Source organism: Galeopterus variegatus, unplaced genomic scaffold (genome assembly GCF_000696425.1).
Source record: "Galeopterus variegatus unplaced genomic scaffold, G_variegatus-3.0.2 Scaffold13206, whole genome shotgun sequence".
NCBI classification, from domain to species: Eukaryota; Metazoa; Chordata; class Mammalia; order Dermoptera; family Cynocephalidae; genus Galeopterus; species Galeopterus variegatus.
The window spans coordinates 1-23273 of NW_007739317.1; the positions used below are offsets into that span (position 1 = coordinate 1).

Genomic DNA, 23273 nt, shown 5'->3' on the forward strand with positions numbered 1-23273 from the left:
GCCATAATAATCATATACAGTGTATATTGACAAAATAAAAAAAAAATAAAATAAAAATAAATAAAAAAAAAAAAAAACCCAATTCTATTCTTCCTGCTTATATTTTTCTTTTAATATTCATCTTGTTACCAAGTGAAGTCATATCATGCTAAATATAACAATAATCTTTCATTTACATGCACTGAACAGTTTGTAAGTTTGCAAACATAATCACATTAATGATAAAAATCACCAACTGTGGAGCACTATTTATGCAAAAGGCTATGAAAATAAAATAAAATAAAATAAAAATAAAAATAAAAACATGTTGGACTTGAAATACACTACATGCATTTCTCCTCCAAATAGATTTCCTTCTTGATTAAATTTTCCTTAGAGGAATGCTCGAATTGGATTGCACTCCCTACCACCAAGTTAACAGTACAGAAAACATCAAATAGAAGCATGAGTAGTCTGGAATTAAGCATTCTATTCTAAACAACATGAAAGCAGACCTAAGAGTTAACCAGAGGTTAATGTTATCAAAATACAATTTTATTTTAAGGTAGATCAGCATATATCTGAAGATTATGAATGTGCTTTAAGGTAAGAAATGCATTATTAATTTTTTTGCAATACCAGGAAATAATCTTTGGATAAAAATGTAACTACTGAAAGGTGAAAGAAAAAAAGTAGTAAATAGCCTTGTAGATTGGATTAGTATTACAGGTTCTGTCTTTCCTATTCATTACACAGAAAAGCATGTCCTTTAGCTTATCTAAAACACCACTGATTTTTACTGCAACTATTTTATGATTCATTTTCTTCTAAAAGTTCCAAGGTCAATTATAAAGGATATTATAGAGATTGTTAAAACCTTTTCTTCCACTGGAAAAAGAACACCATAGAAAATCCATCTGATCATTCCAAGTTTTGATTTTAAAAAAGGTAAACTAAGACATACAAAATATACAAGTTACAATTTACTCCTGCACCTTTGGCAGGAATGTTTGGAGGCCAGAGGATACTTACAGAAGCCTCTTGGGTGACTCTCTTCTCTCTGGAATGGCCTCAGGGTCTGCCTTGGTCAAGAGTATAATGTGGTTTTTAAAGTGACAGATAGCTTTCAAGCCTATGAAAAGCTGTATTCTTAAAGCACAGACATCCATACTGACTTGTGGGCAAGCCTAGTAAAGGAAAAATCAAAGTTAACCAAGGAATAAGGTATATAAGCTTTAATCTTCAAAATCAGTCTGTTTATTTGATATCTATTCCACCCCCCACTCCCCCCACCAAAAAAAAAAAAAAAAAAAAATTCAAATTCCTACTCTTAACAGAGTGAGGAGGTTACCTAAACATATGTAACCAACCATCTATTTTATAGACCTACTCAGTCAACAAACTCAATATTTGTTAACTGCATCAATGCAGAAAGAGTGTCCCACAGCTGTGGGAACTCCTGCATGTGCCCTACAGAGTGGTTCCAGCAGATCCCTCTGGAGAGCAGCCTGGGATGGTAACCTGCCACCCAGGGAAATCCCCACTCATAGTGGGCTGGCTCAGAGGTATGCCCAAATGGAGCTTCTAAGCAAAATCAGACACTCTAAAAGGGTATTCTATTGCATGTAGATAGAGTACACAAAATGGGTATGGGTGGGTATGTGTAAGAAATGCTTATATGTGGGCCGGCCTGGTGGCGCACTGCTATAGTGCGCCGCTTGGGAAGCGCAGCGGTGCTCCCGCCGAGGGTTCGGATCCCACATACAGACCGGTTCCCGCTCACTGGCTGAGCGAGGCGCGGGAGCAACACCGAGGGCTGCGATCCCGTTGCCGGTCCCGGTCCGGTACGGGGGCGACACTGAGGGTTGCGATCCGTTGCCGGACACGGAAAAAGACCAAAAAAAAAAAAGAAATGCTTATATGTTTGGATGGCCCCCAACTGTTAGCGCCTTAGGTGTGAACAGTGCCTGGACTAGCCAACAGGCTGGGGCATGTCAGGTAAACTGGGGCTCCTGTTCTTGTCAGAGACCATTAATTCAAGTAGAACGGATAAGAAAGATTAATGGAAGAGCTCTTTCTGGGAGTTCACAAAATACTGCCGCCAGGTCCCTGTCCTCTCCTCCATTAACGCTGTTTTGATTCTGAGGTCATCTTCATTGTCTCCTTGTACAAAATATTTGGAGAAACACCTCCACCTATATTTTCATTCCTAAAAGTAGTTAAGGTGGCCTTGGCTAGCGCTGAGAAGGCTGAGAACAAAGGCAGATAAAGACCACATGCACTTTGGACCAGGCTCTGGGGTTACGAAACTTTTTCAGACTCACAGCTCCCAAAGCCTGAGTCAGCGAGTGGGCTAAATAACTGTGTGCTCATGCAAGTGTTACCTAGGGTTTCAGAACTGGTGGAGTCTCCGGGAAGGGGGAGCCATAAAGTATGATCATCACTGCCGTCCCTCTCCCACGTCCAGTGGCCTCGAGAGTAGCACCCCCCATCAGCTGCCGACCCCTCCTCTTCCCTCCCCTTCGTCTCTTCCTTGTTCTTTCCCTTTGGTTTTATGACTCTGAAGAGAGACGTAATTCTGATTTTTTTCCAAATGGAGACTGATCCTACTTCAATCTATTATGTACTCCAAGCTGTACCTTCACCCCTGTGTAAGACTGTATCTTTCTGAAAACTAAAAAGGCAAGGTGGAGAAAAAAGAGAGGGACAAAGAATGAAAGTTTTGTTTGTTTGTTTTTATCTCTGTCACCTTTCCATTTTTACTAAGGAAATAACCCTTATTTTAAAAATAATCTCTTGAAAAGTCTCTGTGTATATCTCATACACGGAAAGGCATGGTGAATCTATGATTCTGGTTTTCCAAGAGATTGAAGGCAGGCAACAGGCCTGGTCAGCAACAGAAAATCACAGGCGAGCTATGGCAAAAAAAAGAGTTACTGAGAACTCAGAGACCACGCTTTCCATAAAATGCTATCACATATCACAATCTGGGCAATAGTGACTGACTGTGGAAAAGTATCTCAGATACATTTAGCACTATATAGGGCCTGGTTTGTTATGGTAACCATCATTACTGAACACTTATTTTTCTGGGAAAAGGCACTCCAGGTAGCAGGTTTCAGGTAGACATAAACTAACTTTTGAAATATAGGCCATCATAATTTGGAGGTTTCTTGCAGCATGTTCATGCATAACAAATATCCATTCAAATAGCTTATACTTCAGAGGTGAAAAAGCATGAATAGTATATTGCTGAGAACAGAAATTCAAGGTCAGGAAATACAGGAAATATAGAATTTCATCATAAAATTGCCTATGTTTATTTTGTAGTCAAGAGCTTTTCAGAGACTACATTACTTCTCACTAAAAATGAGGTTATTGATCTAGCATATCCATTAATTCTTAGATTAAGTACGGAAGGTTGTTGAAGGCTTGTAAAATGATGAAATAATTATAGTCATATCTGATAACAGTATAAATCATTTTACTGCATTTTATTCAATTTTGTGCTCTTGAGTATACTGATTTCTGTACTGCTTTCTTAATAGCTTTGTTTAATTGCCACCAATATTTCTGTTAAAAAAAAAACTGGAGTATACTATAGTCGTGAACTGCTCTCTTTCAAGTTACACCATACAGATTCTTTACCAAACTTTAAAAACTAAACAAACCTGCATGAAATGTTTTCAAAGCAATGTTATTTTTAAGATTGTCAACCAAACTGTGAATAACAAAATGCTTACTATTTTACATCCAAAAGTTCTAATTCAATAAATAAGACAAGATGTTTAGTTTTTGCCAAACTTAGGTCCAAGAGAGAAAATGCAAGCATTCACGTGCTCCTTTCTGATCTTAAGGTCTCACTGAAATCGCAAGCCAGTTCTAACCTTCAGGGTGTTGTCCATGTATGGGTCCTCCTCACGGGCTGCTGCTGCGCTGCACCGCACTGTGAAACACTGCAGGTTGTTACTGAGGAAGAGGAGAGGCCACTGAGTGACATGGAGGCCAATAACCAACATGCCCACAGTTGGGAGGGTTTCAAGACAAACGGAGCAGGGGGTGGGAGAAGACTCAAATATGTGTCAAATGTTCAGTGAGTTAAACTGCTTCCCAACAAGCAGAATGCCTCAGAACTCCTATGGACTATTTAAAAAATATACCGGTCCCACCTCACCCCTACTGAATCAGACCCTCTAGGGGCTGAACCTAGACATGTATATTTCCACAAAGCTCCATGTGTGACTCTGATATTCACCCCTAGTTGAGAACTATGGATCTGGGTCAATGTCCTCATCTCACAGATAAAATGATGCCCCCAAGGTCTCCCCAAAGGTTCTATTTAAAGGCAAGACTAGAATCCACTCCTGACTGTTGGTCTACCCTACTCATCTCAGGATGGAATTCAGCCTGGATTATGGTGGGCAACACACAGACCATGCAAACACAAATCCAATGGTAGACTGAAAATGTGAGACTCTCTGAAGGAATCTTCAGAATTACCAAGTCTAGCTGCTCGTTTTAAAGATTAGAGATTAAAGATTAGATGGAAAGTTCATGACCGGTCCAAGGTTTCTCTGGAGAGAGCAAATTAGATCCCCGGTCTCTTGACTCCTCTCACTCCTCTCTTTCCATAGCCCCAGGCTGCCTGTGCACAGTAAAAGGACCTAAGGACCCCACAGTAATTACATAATACATGCCTGCTTGTCATCTGTCATTATTATCTAAGTTAACTGTTTTTAATGTCAATATCAGAGTGTTAACAATTAACTTAGAAATTACTACAAAACCCATCTTGCAGCGTGTTCACAAGAATGATTTTTAAAAACAGACTATAAAGCAGAAGAAGTAAAAGTATACTTTTTGAAATAAAAATAAAGGACTAAAGCAAACCTAACAGCAATATTAAAGTAGAAGAAATACTTCTTCCATAAGGAAAGGCATCCTGACACGTTCAGTTGGGAGGCTTTGCACAATGCAGGAAAGAGGTTTTCAGTCAGGACTCTCTCCATCTGTTGGTGCTGCCACTTCAGCCTCAGTCCACTGCCATCTCTGCCCAATTCCACAAAGTTCTGGGAAATAACCGTTGGAATCATGACAATACCGAGGACAGCAGGATCACCATTTACAAATCTGGAGTACGGTTAGCAACCTTGGGAAATAAACCAAGGAAGTGGGGAGCAAAAAAGGCAGCTGCAGTGGGGCCAGAACGACAACTGAGAGTAGCTCTGACCAGAAAGATAAAAGACCTTTAGGTTCTAGAGATAAAAAGGCTGGGTGCTCTGACTCACCTCCACCTACAGTAACCTAGCTTGTTGGCTACTGCTAGAATACTAAGCAGATGTATAAGAGAAGAATAAAGTAAACTGCAACGTGCTGGCATGAAAAGATGTCCAAGACATGCTGCTAAGTAAAACAGCAAGTTGCTGAATAGTGTACATCGTATGATCCACTTCTGTAAAAAATAAGTTATAGTAGTAAATGTAATATATAAAAAAAATAGTTGGATGAATATGCATACACCAATTGTTGATGTGGTTGGTTCTGGAGAGCAGGATTATGGGGAAATGGGGGGTTTCCTATTTATATATTTCTATAAGGTTGGCATTTTACATGATTTTATATTGTTCTTTGATTCTTAAAAAAAACAATCTCTTGGGCCGGCCCGGTGGCGCACTGCTACAGCGCGCCGCTTGGGAAGCGCAGCGGCGCTCCCGCCCGAGGGTTCAGATCCCACATACAGACCGGTTCCCGCTCACTGGCTGAGCGAGGCGCGGGAGCAACACCGAGGGTTGCGATCCTGTTGCCGGTCCCCAGTCCGGTACGGGGGCAACACTGAGGGTTGCGATCCATTGCCGGACACGGAAAAAGACAAAAGACAAAAAAAAAAAAAAAAAAAAAACAATCTCTTGCTTTTTTTAGGTATACAAACATACCAATCTTCAAGGAACTTTTCAAGACAAACATATGGGACAAGATAGTTCTAAAATATATATTTATTGGAAGTGAAAATGTAAGCATCCATTCACTCATCAGACATTCATGAAGTCCCTACTGGGTGTCAGTCACTGTGCTGGGTAGGGAGGAGGTAACGATGAATAAGGCATCTTCCTTTACCCGGTAGAGCCCCAGTCTATTGGCGGAGATAGGCAAATAGAGAATTAGAATTCAATGTCATAAATAAATAAATAATAAAATAAATAATAAAATATATATCTATTGGGTAAAATAAAAAAATATGTAAAAAATTAGTTCAACAATATATAATTTTAAAAGCAGAGGTGGGGAGCCTTATCTGAATTTACATATAACTACTGCTAACCTAATGTCTCATGGTCCCACAGTCAATTTAATGATGTCAGAGTATTTTTAGTACTTATACTAAGAAAAGCTCCAATAATTTCCTACCTGGCAGCAGTCAAAACCCACAAATTTTAAGTACCTTCAAACCCTCATAATAATATGTTTTCTGGAGTTGACACTTAAAATTAGTTCATGACTTATTCATAACAGAAGCGGAGGAAAAATCTAATGGGTCCACTCACTAAATTCTCAGTGTCCTGCACATATATGCAATCAGATGGAGAAAAGATGGACAGTATTTTGCATCAATATTTTGGGACAGAAATTAATATTTTTATTCCTTTCTTCTCCCTCTCCTTTTCCCTAAATTCCAAAATGCTATCATTTCCTAGGTTCTTCTGCAATCTTAACGATCCTTTTCTTCTTCCTCCTGCTTACTAAACACGACCTTTACCAGAGATTAGTTCTCCAATTATTTGTCCCTGTCTATCTAGACACTCTTGGGGCCAGACTCACTACTTTGATAATCAGTTCTTTTTTGATGGTAATAAAACTTCTCAGCTTTTCTCTTTACCCTAATTTATAGTCCGATGTGTCCAAAAGCCTACTTAGCATTCCCTCTTGATATTCCACAAGCAGCTCAAACACACACGTCTAAACCAAACTTCTCCATCGCCTCACAATATACCAGCCTCCGTTCTTTAATAAAAGCGGCTCAAAGCTCTGGTGGGGTTTTTCATGCCTCCTGCATCCCCCTTATCCCATCAGTCACCAAATCTTGTAACTCTCCTGCTGAAGCCGCTCCCATCCATCCTTCTTTTTCCTCTCACTGGCATTGCCCTGCCTGAATACAGCTCCTCAATATCCTTGCCTGGGCCATTCTAGTAGCTTATCACTCTGTGTTCAACCCATCCTCCCTAATGGCCACAATTAATTTTCCTAAAGCAATGCTCTAATCACATCCCTTTCTCTGGTCAAAACCTTAAAAACTTCCTTAGTTTAATTTCCAAAGCCTTGAGCTATCTCTCAAGCATTATTCCCACTACTTTTCAGCTTCTTCATATTTAAAGAACATCACTACACGACACTTTGAAAATTGGGAAAACCAACCACCTCCACACCGTTTACTTAAGAAGAACATTCCCATCAGTGACATTTGTCCTTACACCAGAAATCAGGAGGAGAGGGGAGCACCTTCACTAGGGGTGAGCATCAGAATCTCCACGGGGCTTTGATGCAGGGGGAATTACACTCCAGTGCCTGGAGATTCTGATACTCACTCAGTTAAAAAAAGAAGTCACTGTCCTGTGCAATTCATTATTAGACATTCCTGAAAAACTGGATGTAGGCTTTGTTTATAGTCTTCCCTCCATCAATAATGCCCATTTCTCCCAATCTCCATCAGTCAAAATTCTAACTAGCTTTCAGGCCTCATTTTGAACACAACTGCCTATCTGAAACTTCCCCACATGGACTCAGCCAGAAGTAATTTCTCTCTTCACAGTGCCTACAGCACCTTCTTGAAGTCCTAAGACATTTTTCAAAAATCTCCTAGTGTCTGTGCCTCTTGTACGTATCTCTGGCCTTCTCTTATATTGTTGCTTTAGAAAGCAGATGGTATATCTTTTATTAGTTTCTTGGCCCAAGGCAGTAACTTGAACATAATCTTAGCCCAAAAAATAGGAAATAAAACCAAAAGCATCACTTACTCATGGGATAAAAGGAAATGAGATCAAACTGCTCAGGAACCCATTTCACATGCCAGCATACTAGGGTAAAGCAACTTAGAAGGCCTCTGCCAACTAATTAGTCACATAACTTGCGCCAATCCCAGCCTCTCTGTGACTATTTCCCCATCAGTATACTAATCAGGGGATAGAACCAGATCATCTTTCTGGCCCTTTCATAGTTCTAAACCATTATGTAATAACTCAATTCATACTGAAAGAATATAGCAGCATTGAGAAAAAATTTTAGGAAATCTAAAAAAGAATCTAAGAAGATGCCCTGATTGGCCCTGCTGACTCTTCATTAGAACTCCCTACAAAAATCTTCCTTCATGAAGAATCTTATACTTCCTTATAAGGATCCCCATCCAATCTAAAGAAACAAAACAAGGACGAAACCAGAGACTAAATCTTTGATATTGAAAATGGAGGTATGGGCCATCAAAAGATGGATTTGAAAAGACAGATGTAACTCATTAATTTACAGTGCTCTATACTAGTTCACACAATTCTCAGTTAAAGACTTAGGCAGCATCTCAAAAACTTACAGAAACATACGTGACTCAAAGGCCAGCAAGTGACACTGAAACGGTACCTTGTGATGACGTGCAAAAATTGTGGTGTAAGCACTGCCTGCTGAGACTTCTCAGGATATTGGTAGACTGACATTAATTCAACAGATTTGACAACCAAGTAGAGATAGCCCACGTGTGGTAATGAGAAAAAACAAAAGAGACTCAGCAACTCTTTTTCCTGAGACAAATTTTTTCCATCAGAAGTAAGAAAACCTGCATGTAAAAATAAAAGAAATAAATATTGTAAAAGCCAATAATTAAAGGAAAAAAATCAGTATCTTGACTTTTTTATGCAAACTGCATCAGTAGGTAACTAAAGAGTTGCTAAGCGGAAGTTGCTCTTTATAGAAGAATGCCAGTAAGAAATGAAAAAGGAATAATATAATTAAAATATCGCCATTTTGCCATCCCTAATAAATTAACAGATCTAGGTAATGATATCAATGGTTATTAACATCAAAAAGAGCCAACCAGATACCATGCGCCTTCCAGCAAAACTCAATACTACTTGTGGTGCCAAAAAAAAAAAAAAAAAAAAAGAAAAATCTGATCACCCCTGAGTCTGGACAAGCACTGTTAATATGTGAGCCACATTTGTAATTTAAAGTTTTCTAGTAATCACATTTTAAAAAGTAGAAAGAAACAAGTTGAATTTTAATAATACTGTATTAACACAACATATCCAAAATATTACCATTTAGAATAATAAACAAAAGAATTTATGAGATGTTTTAAATATTTTTTGTATAAAGCCTTCACAATCTAATACGTATTTCACACTTACAGCATATCTCAATTTATACTAGTCACATTTCAAGTGCTCAATAGCAACATCTGGCTAATGGCTACCATACTGGACAGTGAGAATCTAGATCTAACTACTTAGTTCTAACTACCAACTAACCCAGAAATACAGTGGGTACGGGAACATGTTAAATGGCACTGTGAGGATTCAATCAGTAAAATTCGGATCATAGAAAATTTTACAGTAAGAGTCCAATTTCTTGCTAAATAAATTGCAAAGAGAGAAAGGGAGAGCCTATATTAAAAGAGACTTAAAAGATAGTAACCAATCGCAGTGTATGAGCTTTATTTGGAATGTGATTCAAACAAATGAGTTGTAGAAAAAATTTTTTAGACAATCAGGGAAATTTGAACACTTGCTAAATATTTGCTATCACAGAATTTTTTAAAAATGTGTAATAGTATTTTGGGTTTAAGTAAAAGAATCCTTTTCTTTTAAAGACATATGCTAAAATACTTATGGATGAAATGGTATAAACCCTGGGATTGCCACTAAAATAATCTGGTATGGAGCAGGGAATGGTCATAAGCAACACTGCTGAAGTCATGTGAAGGGTTCACAGGGTGAGTTCAGTGTATTATTTTCTACCTATATGTGTTTGACATTTTTTGTAGCCAGTTTTAAAATAAAGTGCTCCTCTGATTGACACCCTTCAAGGACACCCATTAATATCAGAAGTACAATTTCGTACTCTCCACAACTGGCACAAAGCCAATTGTCCAGTTTTTTTCCTTCTCTTCTTTCCTACACTTGACTGTGCTCTAGCCACAAAGAAACGCTCACTAATCTCCAAACACACATGATAATTTTATACATTGTATATGGTGGTTCCTTTTATGTAGTATCTTACCAAAATCTCCATCTTCTAAAAATTCTACTCATCCATCAGGGACGAGCTCAGATACACACTGCTCATTCATTCGTTTGTCTATTCAGTAAATATTCATCAGGTGCCTTCTAAGTGCAGCTGTTTTAGGGATACAACAGTGCACAAAACAAGGCTTTTGAGATAAGGCTTTCACAGACCTGTCTTTCTAGTGATGGGGATTGGGATGAAGAATAAACAAGTAAACCCCACAGTGTGTGGAGAAGAGAGATTTTACATTGAAAGGTCAGGGAAGTCCCTTGTGGTCACACTTGAGCTGTGAGTTGAATGACGTGAATGCAACAGTCATACAAGATCTGAGGGAAGAACGTTCTAAGCACAGAAAGAGCAACCAGCAGGTCTCAGACAAGAGCATAGCCGGCATATCTGGGGAACAGAGTAAGGCCGCTGTGGATGGAGAATAGTGAGCAGGTGAGAGTGGCACAAGATGAGCTCAGAGGTAGGGTCATGTAGGCCATGGAATGGATTTGGGGTTTTTATTCCAAGTGCTACGGGAAGCTCACTGGATGGAGAGCTCACCCTCTAACATGGCTACTGGCCCTGTCAGGTCTCCAGCCTTGTCTCCCTGGCTCCACTCTCCACAGTCTTGCTTCTCTCAGTTCCTCAAACATAAGATTCTCCCCCCCACCACGGAGCCTTTTCTGCTTCCTCCGCCCGGAAGGCTCTCAGCCTCTCGCCTGCACAAACTCCCATCCCCAAGTCAGCCGAATTAGCCCTTTAGATCTTCCTCAGGAAGTCTTCACTGACCCCAAGATGGGGTCAGGATCTTTGGTTATAGGATCTCACAGTGGGGTTCCTTTCTCACAGAGCACTCATTTCAGTGTGTAATCGTCATTTTGTGACTATTCAATTAATGTCTGCCTCCCCCAATTAGATGATTAACTCTGTAAGTGAAAGTACTTTGCCTACTTTTTTTCATTGTTGATTCCCTAGTATTTAGCACAACACTCAACATGGTAGGTACTCAATGTTTACTAAAAGGAAGGAAAAAAAATGAAGTTATAAAGACATTTAATCCGAATAATATTTATCTTTTTCTAGACAACATCTAAGTGCAGAGCCTATTGGTAATTCTCAATCTTGGTGTCAATTAAATTCCTGGGGAGCCTTTAAAAAATACTGATATCCAGGCCCCATAACTGACCAATTAAGTCAGAATCTCCAGTATGTACAGCCTGGGTTTCAGCATTTTTAAAAGTATCCAGGTAAGTCCAATGTGCAGCAGGGTTGAAAACCACTGCTCTAAATGAATTTCCATTCAGTTCACAATTTCCCACCTTGCTCACAAGGCCGTTATAAGAAGCTTTGTCAAATACTTGGCTGGAACCCAGATAAAACTCAGCTCTAACAGGGCTCTGATTTCCCTTTCTGGGCCTAGAGATCATTTCAGAAAGGGAAATATCATTTCAGAAAGGGTCTGTCATGCCCTATGACTTCTCCTAGCAGACATGACTTCCCTTTCTAGTGCTTGCAGGTATTTGCTAAGGAACTTGTCCAGGGACACAAAGGGACTCAGTGGAAGAACCAAACCTATTACTGACGCTGGTCTTCTCTCCCAGCCCAGAGCCGTCCCTGTCACTGCAGTATACAGCACTGTCATACTCACCAGTTTTGTAAATGGGTAGCAGCTGAAGGGAATGCAACCTGATGTCATCAGGTGAGACATAGGACGAAATATCAGGAGTAAAACGTCTGTGAGTTGAAAAAGACAGAAAGATGGAGAAATCTAATTTTCATGTACTTTAAGCATGTTCACATATATTAAATGCTAGTGAATAAAAAGCTCTCTAATACCTATAGAGCAGATGCTGAACGTGGAAATGTTTTGTTTTTTCATCAGCTAATCCTGTAGACTCCAGTGTAACAGATACTCCAGACTGTTCACTTTTTTCGCCAAGAAGTTCCATGGGCTTTTGGCAAATAACAAAATCATCTGACTCAAGCTGTGAAGTTTCATTACTGATGCCTTAAAAAATAAAATTTAAGAGTCTAACAACTTCAAATACTATTATCTGCTTGAATAAGAATTAGATTTCACATCCTCCCAACAATTAAACAGAAATATAATTTTATTTCTTATAAATAAATATAAAATCCTTATATTTATTTAAACACATATATTTCATGCATTTACAAGAAAATAGTTTTGAAAAATCTTAGCACTTGCTCATTTATTCCTCACAACAATTGATAAAATACAACAAAATAGGTATTATCATTCCCATTTACACATGAGGAAATTGCAACTCAGATGGTATTACTAACCCAAAGTCATGCAACTAATAAATGAGAACTAGGACCTGAAACTTCTCATCCAGCAGTGGCTGTTCCATTACTTCTATTAAAAATATATGTAGAAATATATTTACATGCTACAGAATAAGATATGGACAGCCAGATCATAAACCCAAATCACACGTAATAGGAATAACTAAATCTATAATGTGGCTTGGCACCATGTATATTAGTGCCCTTCTAGATTGCCAGTGGTGAAGGTTTCCTCTATGCCTAAAACAAGAAAACAAATTAAATTCATTATTTACCATCTTCTGTCTGTTTCATTGGATTGCTGGTCTTATGTGGATGGTGATTAACTCTCTCTCCATTTTTAGGGTCCAACTCCAGTTTTAGGATTAAGACTTCTAATTCCGACATGACAGCGAAATATCCAACACAAAAAGAAATTTCAACAGGAGTGATATTATCTATGTGTATAATTAAAGAAAGTTCAAAGTCCAATACTGAGAATTCCTCATTAATGATCTGATACTTCAAACTAAATAAGACTAACTTATTTGTGCAGCCAACAAGAAGGTCTCCTTTCACCGGGCAACAGGAAATGCATAAGGGGGGCTCAGAAAGTGGCATTTCAATAATAGACATCTGGTCTCTCAAGGTTTCACTGAAGGGTGCCTCCACCTTATGCCCAACCATTCGGATACACACACGAGAGTTTTCAGTCCTTTTACTTCTCCAGTTCACATAAGCACGTAGAAACGTGGCTTTGTTCTTCTCTTCAATTGCTACCAAATAGTCTCCTGAGAAGGAAATAAGATACTCAGAATTTGCAACTAGAAACAACCACAAAATGGAACTATTAATGAGCCCTAACACAAATGGCTGAATTAATGCCTGAGCAGAACAAAACCCTAAGTAACGAAATCTTGCGTTTATTTTTAACTGCCATTAGGCATTGAGGTTTTGAAATACAATCTTTCTCCATCTTAGTATCTTAAGATAACTTATCAATTATTCATATAACTTACAGGAATTTTCCTTTTTATTCCTCATATGAGCTATAAGTATTTACTGTAGCTCTACACTTACAGCTCCGACAAAGCTCACTGGCACACAGAGTTCAGCAATATTAGTGTGACTGATTACAATCATGAGTGATTTACAGAACTCGAGGTTAGAAGTTACACTTCAACCCCTCCCTTTACCACAAGTCACAACTCTGAGAAATAGGACAAAGATGGAAATAATAAACAAAATATAAATCCAAGTTTTCTTTTAATTGTTGATTTATGAGATTTTTAACTTATAAAAGTAACATATATTTGTTGTGATAAGTCAAAATGGTAGAGGTACACTGTAGTCCTGTCTCCAAAGACCCAATGTTAACATGCAGCCTGGGGTGTGCCCTTCAACACCTCTCATGTAAACACAGATTGCAGAGTGGCATTTTGTCATCTTTTTTTTTTCTTAATCAAAATGGAATCACACTAAATTCATTTAAGAATCTGCAACTTTTAAAAATTATCAATAAATCTTTCCCTCCAGGTCTACATATCGACATATCCTTTTCAGTATCTGTAAAAGAGCCTACATATACATGTGCCATAGTTTATTCAACAATTCTCCTACTGATATATATTCAAATATTTCATTTTTTTTTTGCCACTATAGTTTATACTGTACTAAATAGGCCTATACCTATATATTTATTTACTGAGGAGGGTTGTTTTAATGACTTTGATTCCCAAAAGTGAGAATGTTGTGCCAAAGGGCAGGTGCACTTAACATTTTAATAAATATTGCCAGATTACCATAATTAGATAACAGAAATTCATATTGCCAGCAGCACTGTTTGAACATGACTGATTTTCCCACATCCTCACTAGCATGAACTCTACATGAGGGGGAAAAAACATGGACTCTCATGGTTATTATAATTTACATCTCCCAGATCTCTTATAATGCTGGCCATTTATCAGCCATGTATAGTTATTCTTCTGTAAGTTTCCATTTTTTATTAGGTTGTTGATTTGTTTTTCTCATCAAGGAATTGCAGCTCTCTAGGTAAAAGGAATATTAACCCTTTGTCAGCCATGTATAGTTTTTGGTAGTTTATTATCTGACTTTTGACGTAGTTCCTGGCATCTTTTACTGTACAATTTTGGTGTAGTCAGAGATGTATCTTTTCCTTCTTGGGTTCCGAGTTTCCTACCTTGCTTAAACAGTCTCCCATACTTTCCAGACTCTGTAAATATACTCCTACATATTCTTTTAGTGGAGGTTTTTCTTTTTGTTGTTGTTTTTGTTTTTTAATTTAAATGTTTAATCTTTAGAATTTTGTGGGTGCGGAGGGGGGATAAGTCAGGGATCTAACTTCAGTCTTTCCAAATGTATAACCTATTAAACTCTGCTGCTATAGTGACTTCTCACAGACATATGCAGCAAAGAAGCAGGTGCTACCCCTCTCTGCAGACATTCACTGGGCTGACCAGGCTCCCCCTTCCTCCAAAATGATCCAGCCTTCAAGAGGAGGATGGCTTTCTCCTGATGCTCATTCCTTTGATGCCACAGAGATGGAGCCTGAACCTGTTCCTTCCCTGGAGATATTGGTAGAATGCCTAAATATACTCTGCAGGTGCCATAAGTTTGCTCACTGTTCCAGAGAAATAGTTTATATAGTATTTTTCCATACAGTATTTGCTCCTTTGTGTCTGACTTATTTCTGAGCATAATGTCTTCAAGGTTCATCCATGTTGCAGCATGTGTCAGAGTTTCATTCCTTCTCAAGGCTGACTAATATTCAGTCGTATACGTTTATCCACTCACCTGTCAACGGACTCTTAGACTGCTTCCACCGTTTGCCTATTGTGAATAATGCTGCTGTGAACATTGGTATACAAATATCCATTCAAGTCTCTGGTTTCAGTGCTTTTGGGTTTATACCCAGAAGTGGAATTGCTGGATCATATGGTAATTCCATGTTAATTTTTGAGGAACCGCTATACTGTTTTCCACAGCAGCTGCACTATTTTACATTCCTGCCAGCAGTGCAGAACGGTTCCAATTTCTCCACATCCTCCCCAACACTTGCTATTTTCTGTTTTTGCTTTGTTTTGATAACAGCCATCCCAATGGAAGTGAAGTGGTATCTCATTGTGGTTTGATTTGCATTTCCCTAATGATTAGTGATGCTGAGCATCTTTTCATGTGCATTTGGCCATTTAAGTACCTTCTTTGGAGAAAGGTCTATTCAAGTCCTTCACGCATTTTTCAATCAAGTTGTTTTGTTGTTGAGCTATAGCAGAGTTCCTTATATATTCTGGATATTAATTCCTTATCAAATATATAGTTGCAAACATTTTCTCCCTTTCCATGGGTTGACTTTTCAATCTGTTGATAGGGTCCTTTGATGTAAAAAAAGCCTTTAATTTGGATGAAGTCCAATTCATATATTTTTCTTTTGTTTGCCTATACTTTTGGTGTCATATTCAGGTTAGTAAATGAATCAAAACTAAGAATACTTGTTTAGTTATAATAAAAACTTTTTACTCATGTACCTATAAATATGTGCCTATATCAACTATGCTTATGTTCTGCAAATTAGTTTATATTCTGCAAAAATAGTGCCCGTATGAAGTTATGTGAGGGATCTTCAAAAAGCTCATGGAAAGAGTCGTATTCTTTTAATTCTATTTTTCCATAAACTTCTTGAAATACGTCTTTGGATTAATGGCTTGTTCTGTAAATGATGAACTAGCACTTGCTAAGTGTTTACCTGACAGGACTTACAATGAGAGTTTAAAGTTCTCTCAGTTAATCCTCACAACAGCCCCTCAAGATATATATCTTTCTCCCCATTTTATAGATCAGGAATCTGAGGGTCAGACAAGCTAAGTAACTTGCCTAAGGCAACATAGCCAACAAATCATTAAGCTGGGACTTAAACCTGGATCTGGTTAACTCAAAAGCCTATGCTCATTCCCCAAGAATGCTACCTCTCAAACTGTTAGAAGGGATATATAAGTCTACAGGACTGTGTGGAGGTTGTAACCCTTTATAAGAAAACTAAAATGTTTTAAGGAATGTATGCCTAGTGCTTTATTTTACTTCTTTTACAACAGTTTCTGTCTTCATTAAGTAAATTTAAAAAATCATTTTCATTTTTACTCTTAAACTGAGAGATACTGATTTTTAAAATAAGTGAACTTCCCCTTTTATGTAGCAAAATCACAAACCCAGTAAACAGTAATATATCAGATTAAGGAAAAGGCTGCACTCTGACAAAACTGACACCAGAAGGCAGAAATACAATAATACATGAGGCATCAAATTATGTTTTAAGACGTCAGAAAAGTTGAAGGGCAGTAGGGCTGGGGGTGGGGTGGGGGGCATGGTGTGAATGTGCTAGGGCTGGTTTAGTACCCTGGTGTTAAAGGAAAGGTGATGCCATGTGGTTTTGTCCTCCCTGCCCCACCACCCTGACACTCCCAAAACAGTGATCCAGCACCAGAGGTCCTCACAGAACATTTGACCCTGGCCACCAGGTCTTTCTGTCTCAGGAGCAGGGAGTTCTCTCATCTCCCCTCTTCTTCGCTTCACACACAAAATCTAAATTAACTTTCCCTTACCGATGATGTACTGTTCTTCAAAATATCTCCCTAATGCCCTCAAATTTTATAAAAGGAGAACAGCTTTCAGCTAATTAGAGATTAAAAAAACAAACAAACAAAACACCTGAAAACGTTTTCTGCTTGGGTCAAGGGATCTGCAAAACATTTACAGTGAATATACACAGCTGATAAAAGATTCTTTACATTCTGACAGGGAGAAATTTGCTACAGAGGAAGACACTGGGCAGTGAGAGCAAGAATACCATGTCCCAGTTACTGTGAATGGGAGGAAGGGGCCAAAGGGAAAAGCAATTTCCAGTGGGAAACAAATTATCTGGATATCAGCACAGCCAGGAGTCAGCCCTACTTATGTGGTTATGTGTGATTAATAGGAACTGAACCCAGGAAATGAAGTTCAAGCCATGAACTAAAAGTTACCCTTGAGCTATATGAGCCATGATGTTAATGCCATCCCACATGACTCCTGAACTTTCTCTAAGGCAGCCAATTGGATTACAAAAACACCTTTGTTCTTCAAGGCTCATGAATGAGGTTACCATGATACTCACGGCCTCCTGAGGCCAGTGTGGCTCTAGGTCAGTGGTTCTCAATCCTGGCTAAACATCTGACTCCCCCAATGCTGGCCTCACCCCAGCAGAGAAACTAACACTCTATCCCTGAGAGTGTGGACAGAGATTTTTTTTAAAGCTCCCCAGGTAATTCTTATGCACAAGTAGTAGCAATCCAAGGATCCCAGAAATCACCACTACTGACAGGCAAGAAAGCAAGAGGTTTACAAAATGCCTGCCATTTCAAATTCTAGCATAAAGGTCTATTTGGAAGAATGGAGCAAATCACGTAAACATACTGTCTGTCTCTGTGTATGAGTCTCTCTCTCTCTCTCTCTGTCACACACGTTGCAACTGGTAAGTTCACCACTCAACAGAAATCTTGAAGGTGAGAACTCACGCCTGAAAGGGGACAGAGTAGGAAAAACTACCAACTTTGTAAAGGGTATAACCATGAGAGATGGATTTCAAAAGAAATACCAGATCACAATCTTCCTGCTTACTAAAGGGAACTTTCAGAGCTAATGAGTGGATTTCAAACGGGTCTGTCAACCAGTGCAAGCTCCTGTTGTTATTGTCATTAGTCAAAAACAAAAAATAATGACAGCATAGTAAGTTGCTCATAAAGCTAAAGGTATCCAATGTTAGGTGCTAAGTGCTTTTTCTTTCATAAATAATGGTGACAGTAAATAGCAGGACTTTTCATTTTTAAGAAATAGATATATTTACTTGACAAAATAGTCAGATAGTATGTAGGTAGCTCCACAGTTTTTAACTGGTTTACAAAACCCCAGTGTCTGAAAATTACTGATCTAATAATTCAACTTACTTTTTTAAAAACAGGAACTGAGACCCAAAGATTTCTATAAATTCACACCGAACCAGCTGCAGAGCAGGGATTAGAGGGAGATCTCCAACCCTCCAGGTTCATGCTCACCACTTTGTTAGTATCACAGCCATCGGCTTTTCCACTGTCAATACTGCACTTTACACCCCTCTTGGAAACTACGAATCAAAGCTTAAGTGTATTTGACAGTGAAAAGAATCCTATGGTGAATCTTTCTGTAATCTGAAAAAGCGTCTATTTTTAAATGCTAGATTTTTCTAAAATAGAGATACACACCCCCACAGTACGCCCTTGATATTGCTTCACATTTCTGGTGTAGTGGATGCTCCTGCAGCTGTTTAAGGGGCATTGGGGGCGGGGCAGTTTAAGACCTGACTTCTATTTGCATACATTAAAAAACCAGCCACAATGTGAGCTTTCAAAAACCGACAGGAAGTGGGTGGAGATAGATGTAAAAGGACTGACTGGCTATGAGCGGTGACAACTGTTGAAACTAGGAGTACCTGGAGATTCAGGATACTACTCTCCCTTCTCCTACTCTGCTATGTGCTCGAACTTGTATGTATTTGTTTGGAGGGTCTGGGTTGAGTCGAACACAGGCCTTTCTGGCAAGGACGCAATGTGAGAAGCAGCATTCGGCATCTGCCCCCCCGCCCCGCGCAGGCTCCCGGCTACGGTTGTCACGACAACGCAAAGCTCAGAGCTCCTTCAGCAATCAGCGGCCCAGCCCGGCGAAGCCACAGACCCTTCCCCACTCAGGGCGGCTGCCTACACGCTGGGTCCGCCAGGCAGGAGGCCCCACGCCCATACCCAATTGCCCCTCGGCCCTGCCGCTCCTCACCCGCCTCGCTGTAGGCCAGTCGCAGCACTCGGCCCAGCGTGGAGAAGGCGCACCTCGGCTGGCACAGCTCCTGGCCGGCCACCGCGAACGCCTCCACCTTGCAGCCCGCCGCCACGAACAGCGCGTCACGCCCCCCGCCGCAGAACCGCTCGGGCTCCACCTTGCAGGGCACCACCTGCTGCGACCCGAACGGGTGCAGGTTGTACAGCTGCACCATCCCGGCGCCGGGATGCGGACCTGCCCGGCCTGCCCGCCCGCGGGGCGCCCCGAGACCCCGGCCGGCCGCAGAGGCAGGACCGCTTCCGCTAGCGAGCCGGCGGCGCCGAGTCACGTGAGCGCCAGCCGCCCCGCTGGCCGCCCTGGTTCTTAAAGGAGCCGCTGCCGGGCGTGGGAGGAAAGACGCGGTCCCGCTCGCCCCTCAGGCCCTGGGTCTCCGCGCCTTCGACCACACGGCCCACGGCTCACCGAGGCCCCACTTTCAGCGGTTGGCGGGTGCAGAGACCGCTGTGTCTTAACTTCGTCTTTTTAGGTTGCTGCTTTGGGCCAGGCGGCATGTTTTTGATCCCTGAGTACGTTTTAGTACTTTATCATCTGCTGTCTTGTACCATTTGGTACTTGCTTCAGGGGCATTACTCCTTGTCTTCCCAGTAGCCTGTGAGCTTCTGGAGGATGGGGCTGCAAAAACCAAAAGGGGTGCACATGGCTCAACTCAGGGCTAACCACACTGAAGAGGTGCTCAGAAATACTGGAAATTCTAGAATGGTCTAGAATTCTAGATTCTAGAATGCAAGAATCAGCGTCTTGAACATGCTTGGCAAAAAGATATTTGTTGAATGAAAGGATACGTGGACATCATCTTGTAAGCATTTGACAGAAGATTAGTTTGAGACCCAGAGGATAAAAGAGCTAGAAAGGAAATCCCCTGGCTCTCATCCAGGCTCCTAAGACTATCCCGTAACCCATGTCCTCCATATTTGATCTGATATCTCCTGACATCTCCACGTGGAGGTCGTGGTCGCGTTCCCCACTGCCCTCCGTTTTTAACAGATTTAGATGAAGTGGGTATTATAGCTACTGTTTCCAGTTCATCTAGAAAATATGTAGGTATGGATGGATTGAAGAAGGATGCTGTCTTATTTTGGCACACAGAGACAGAACTGAAAAGAGTAAAATTTCCTTCAGTCAATTTCCAGTTCAGTCATCCTCATGAGCCCTTTATTTCAAGAATTTGTAAATTAGGTTCAGTGGGATTGAAATTAAATTTTCCTCCATTTCTTATGCCCTCCAGATGAATAAAGTACCTCTAAGTAGTAGCCTTCGCTCCCCCAACCAATAGGGAATCTCCAGGAGACAGGTTCATCAAGCTCAGTGAGGCAGAGAAATGGGCAAGGAGGCAGGTCAGGTCAGGAGCAAAACTCATAGAAGGCTCCTACAGAAAATCACCAGACTAACAGTCCACAACTCATCTGTTCTAGATACAACACTCATGGACACTCTTTTTCCTTTCCACGAATAGCTGCCATATTGCCCTTTTTTGACTAACTGGTTTCCCTGCTGAACCCTGCCCTATATTCGGTTCTCCATAGAGCAGCCAGAGACCTTTTATAAAAGTACAACCCTTCCTCTTCCTTCCTCTTCTCTTCTCTTTCCAGCACCCAACAATTCATCTTGAAACTATTAGGTGGGGCAGAGTGAGGTAAGGCCACCATAGCTGGGGGGGTGTGGGGGGGAGCTGTGGAAAGTGTAAAAGTCAGCCCAAGTGGGGTCAAAGGGGCATCCATGAGGGCATGGTACAGCCTGTGTGAGGAGTCAGAGCCCAAGAAGGGTAAAGAGGATATCCTATAAAGAGGCAACCAGGCTTGGTGTGTGAGAGCCTGATTATAGTAAGGAGAACACCCAGACAGATGAGTAGGGCATGCACAGATGGGGTGAGCTGACGTGAGATGTCAGAACCTGAGCAAGGTGAAGAGCGTGTTCATGCAGGGTAAAGGGTGGCCCAGTGTGGGATGTCAGCGCCAGGGCAGGGTGAGGAGGGTGTTCATGTGAGAGGGGCAGCCTGGCATGGAGGATCAATCTATTCAGCATATATGCACGTACTTCAAAAAGTTCTTGGAGAAACAGGTTTGAAAGATAATATGAATCTTTCCATGAACTTTTTTTTTTGACCAGTAAGGGGATCGCAAACCTTGGCTCAGTGCTGTCTGCATCACGCTCAGCCAGTGAGCGCACCGGCCATCCCTATATAGGATCCGAACCCGTGGCCTCGGCATTAAGGGGATCGCAAACCTTGGCTCAGTGCTGTCTGCATCACGCTCAGCTAGTGAGCGCACCGGCCATCCCTATATAGGATCCGAACCCGTGGCCTCGGCACTACCAGTGCTGCACTCTCCTGAGTGAGCCACGGGGCCGACCCTTTACATGAAATTTTGAAGTACCCTCATATATTAAGAAGAGTGGTCGGTGAGTTTCTCATTGCTGGCAAAGGAAAGTACACTATAATCACAAAAAGGAAAAAACCAGAATTAGTTAATAATGGGAAAATTAAAACTGTGTGTCATGTGATAGAATGCAGTAAGAAACACACGGCATCATGTTTGTGATATTCCTACCAAAATTGCATAAGTTGAATTTAATCGTGAGGAAAACATCAGACAAATGAAAATTGAGGAAGATGCTCAAAGAAACTGGCCTATAATTTTCAAAAGTGCCAAGATCAAAAAGGTCAAGAAAAGACTGGAGAAATTCCAGACTGAAGGAATCTAATGGAACATGACAACTAAATACAATATATAATTCTTTTGCTATTAAGGGCGTTATTAAGAGAATTGGCAAAATTTGAACAGGCTCTGAGGATTAGAGGGTAGCAACATAGTAGTGTTAATTTCCTGATTTTGATGGTTATATTGTGATTATGTAGGACAACATCCTCATTTGTAGGAATATTTCTACACTTTATCTGTATGTATACATACAGTTTACACATTTAAGTTATCAGCAGTGATAGGGCCATCAGGTCAGCATCTGACTCTCAAATGGTTAAGAGAAAAAATGTTCTCAGTTCTATACTTGAAACTTTTCTATAATTTTGTGATTATATGTAGATATAATATTTATTATAAGGGAATGAACAATTTTATGTTAATATAAAATTAGATAAAATGGCACAAACTCTTGAAAGACACAAACTACCAAAGCTCACTCAAGAAAAAATAGATAATCTGAATTGCCATACATCTATTAAGGAAATTGCATTCGTAGTTAAGAGCAGTCTCACAAAGAAAACTCCAGGTACAGAGGGCTTAATTTGAACATTTACCAAACATTTAATGAAGAAAAAGAAATATCAATTCTACAGAACCTCTTCCAGAAACTCTAAAAAACATGAATACTTCCCAACTTATTCTATGAGGCCAGCATTATTGATAACAAAGCCAGGAAAAAGACATCACAAACAAACAAACAAACAAACAAACAAAAAAACTACAAACCACTCATGAATACAGATGCAGAAATTTTACACAAATATTATCAAATTGGATTTAACAATGTATACTTTAAAAATCAACCAAGAGGAGTTTACCACAGAAATGCAAAGTTAGCTTAACATTTGAAAATGAATCAGTGTGATTCACTATATTAATAGAACATATATGGGCAAATGATTTTTGACAAAGGTGCGAAGGTAACTCAGTATGATAAGAATAGTCTTTTCACCAAATAGTGGATGAAACAACTGAGCAAAAAAATAAACTTTGATTCAAACTTTGCACCATGTATAAAAACTAACTCAATGGGCCGGCCCGGTGGCGCACTGCGCTGGTGCGCTGCTTGGGAGGCGTGGAGGCGCTCCCACCGAGGGTTCGGATCCCACATACAGACCGGTTCCCGCTCACTGG

General features: G+C 40.2%; 1 protein-coding gene across 2 annotated transcripts; it reads right to left on the reverse strand.

The window, feature by feature from the left end:
- Positions 1-1007: 1007 nt before the first annotated feature.
- Positions 1008-19728, reverse strand: LOC103581508 (Hermansky-Pudlak syndrome 3 protein-like). 2 transcript variants are annotated; one of them, XM_008563322.1, is made up of 8 exons: positions 19378-19594; positions 13215-13310; positions 12816-12977; positions 12067-12238; positions 11879-11964; positions 8602-8794; positions 3867-3948; positions 1008-1166 (listed from the first exon to the last, which is right to left on the reverse strand). In XM_008563322.1, exons 1-8 carry the CDS (start codon positions 19592-19594, stop codon positions 1008-1010), a joined length of 1167 nt encoding a protein of 388 aa, XP_008561544.1. The 2 variants fall into 2 exon arrangements, with proteins under 2 accessions (XP_008561544.1, XP_008561542.1); XM_008563320.1 differs by having other exon boundaries at positions 12816-13310; positions 19378-19728.
- Between the last annotated feature and the right edge of the window lie 3545 nt (positions 19729-23273).

What these genes read in the sequence shown, in the direction of transcription:
- LOC103581508 (XM_008563320.1), bottom strand. Translation starts at nt 19,594, where the DNA reads ATGGTGCAGCTGTACAACCTGCACCCGTTCGGGTCGCAGCAGGTGGTG. An exon ending in ACTGGCCTACAGCGAGGCGG is followed by an intron (nt 13,311 to 19,377) that starts GTGAGGAGCGGC and finishes TTTCCTTCTCAG; the next exon opens with GAGACTATTTGGTAGCAATT. An exon ending in GTTCAGCATCTGCTCTATAG is followed by an intron (nt 11,965 to 12,066) that starts GTATTAGAGAGC and finishes TTCAACTCACAG; the next exon opens with ACGTTTTACTCCTGATATTT.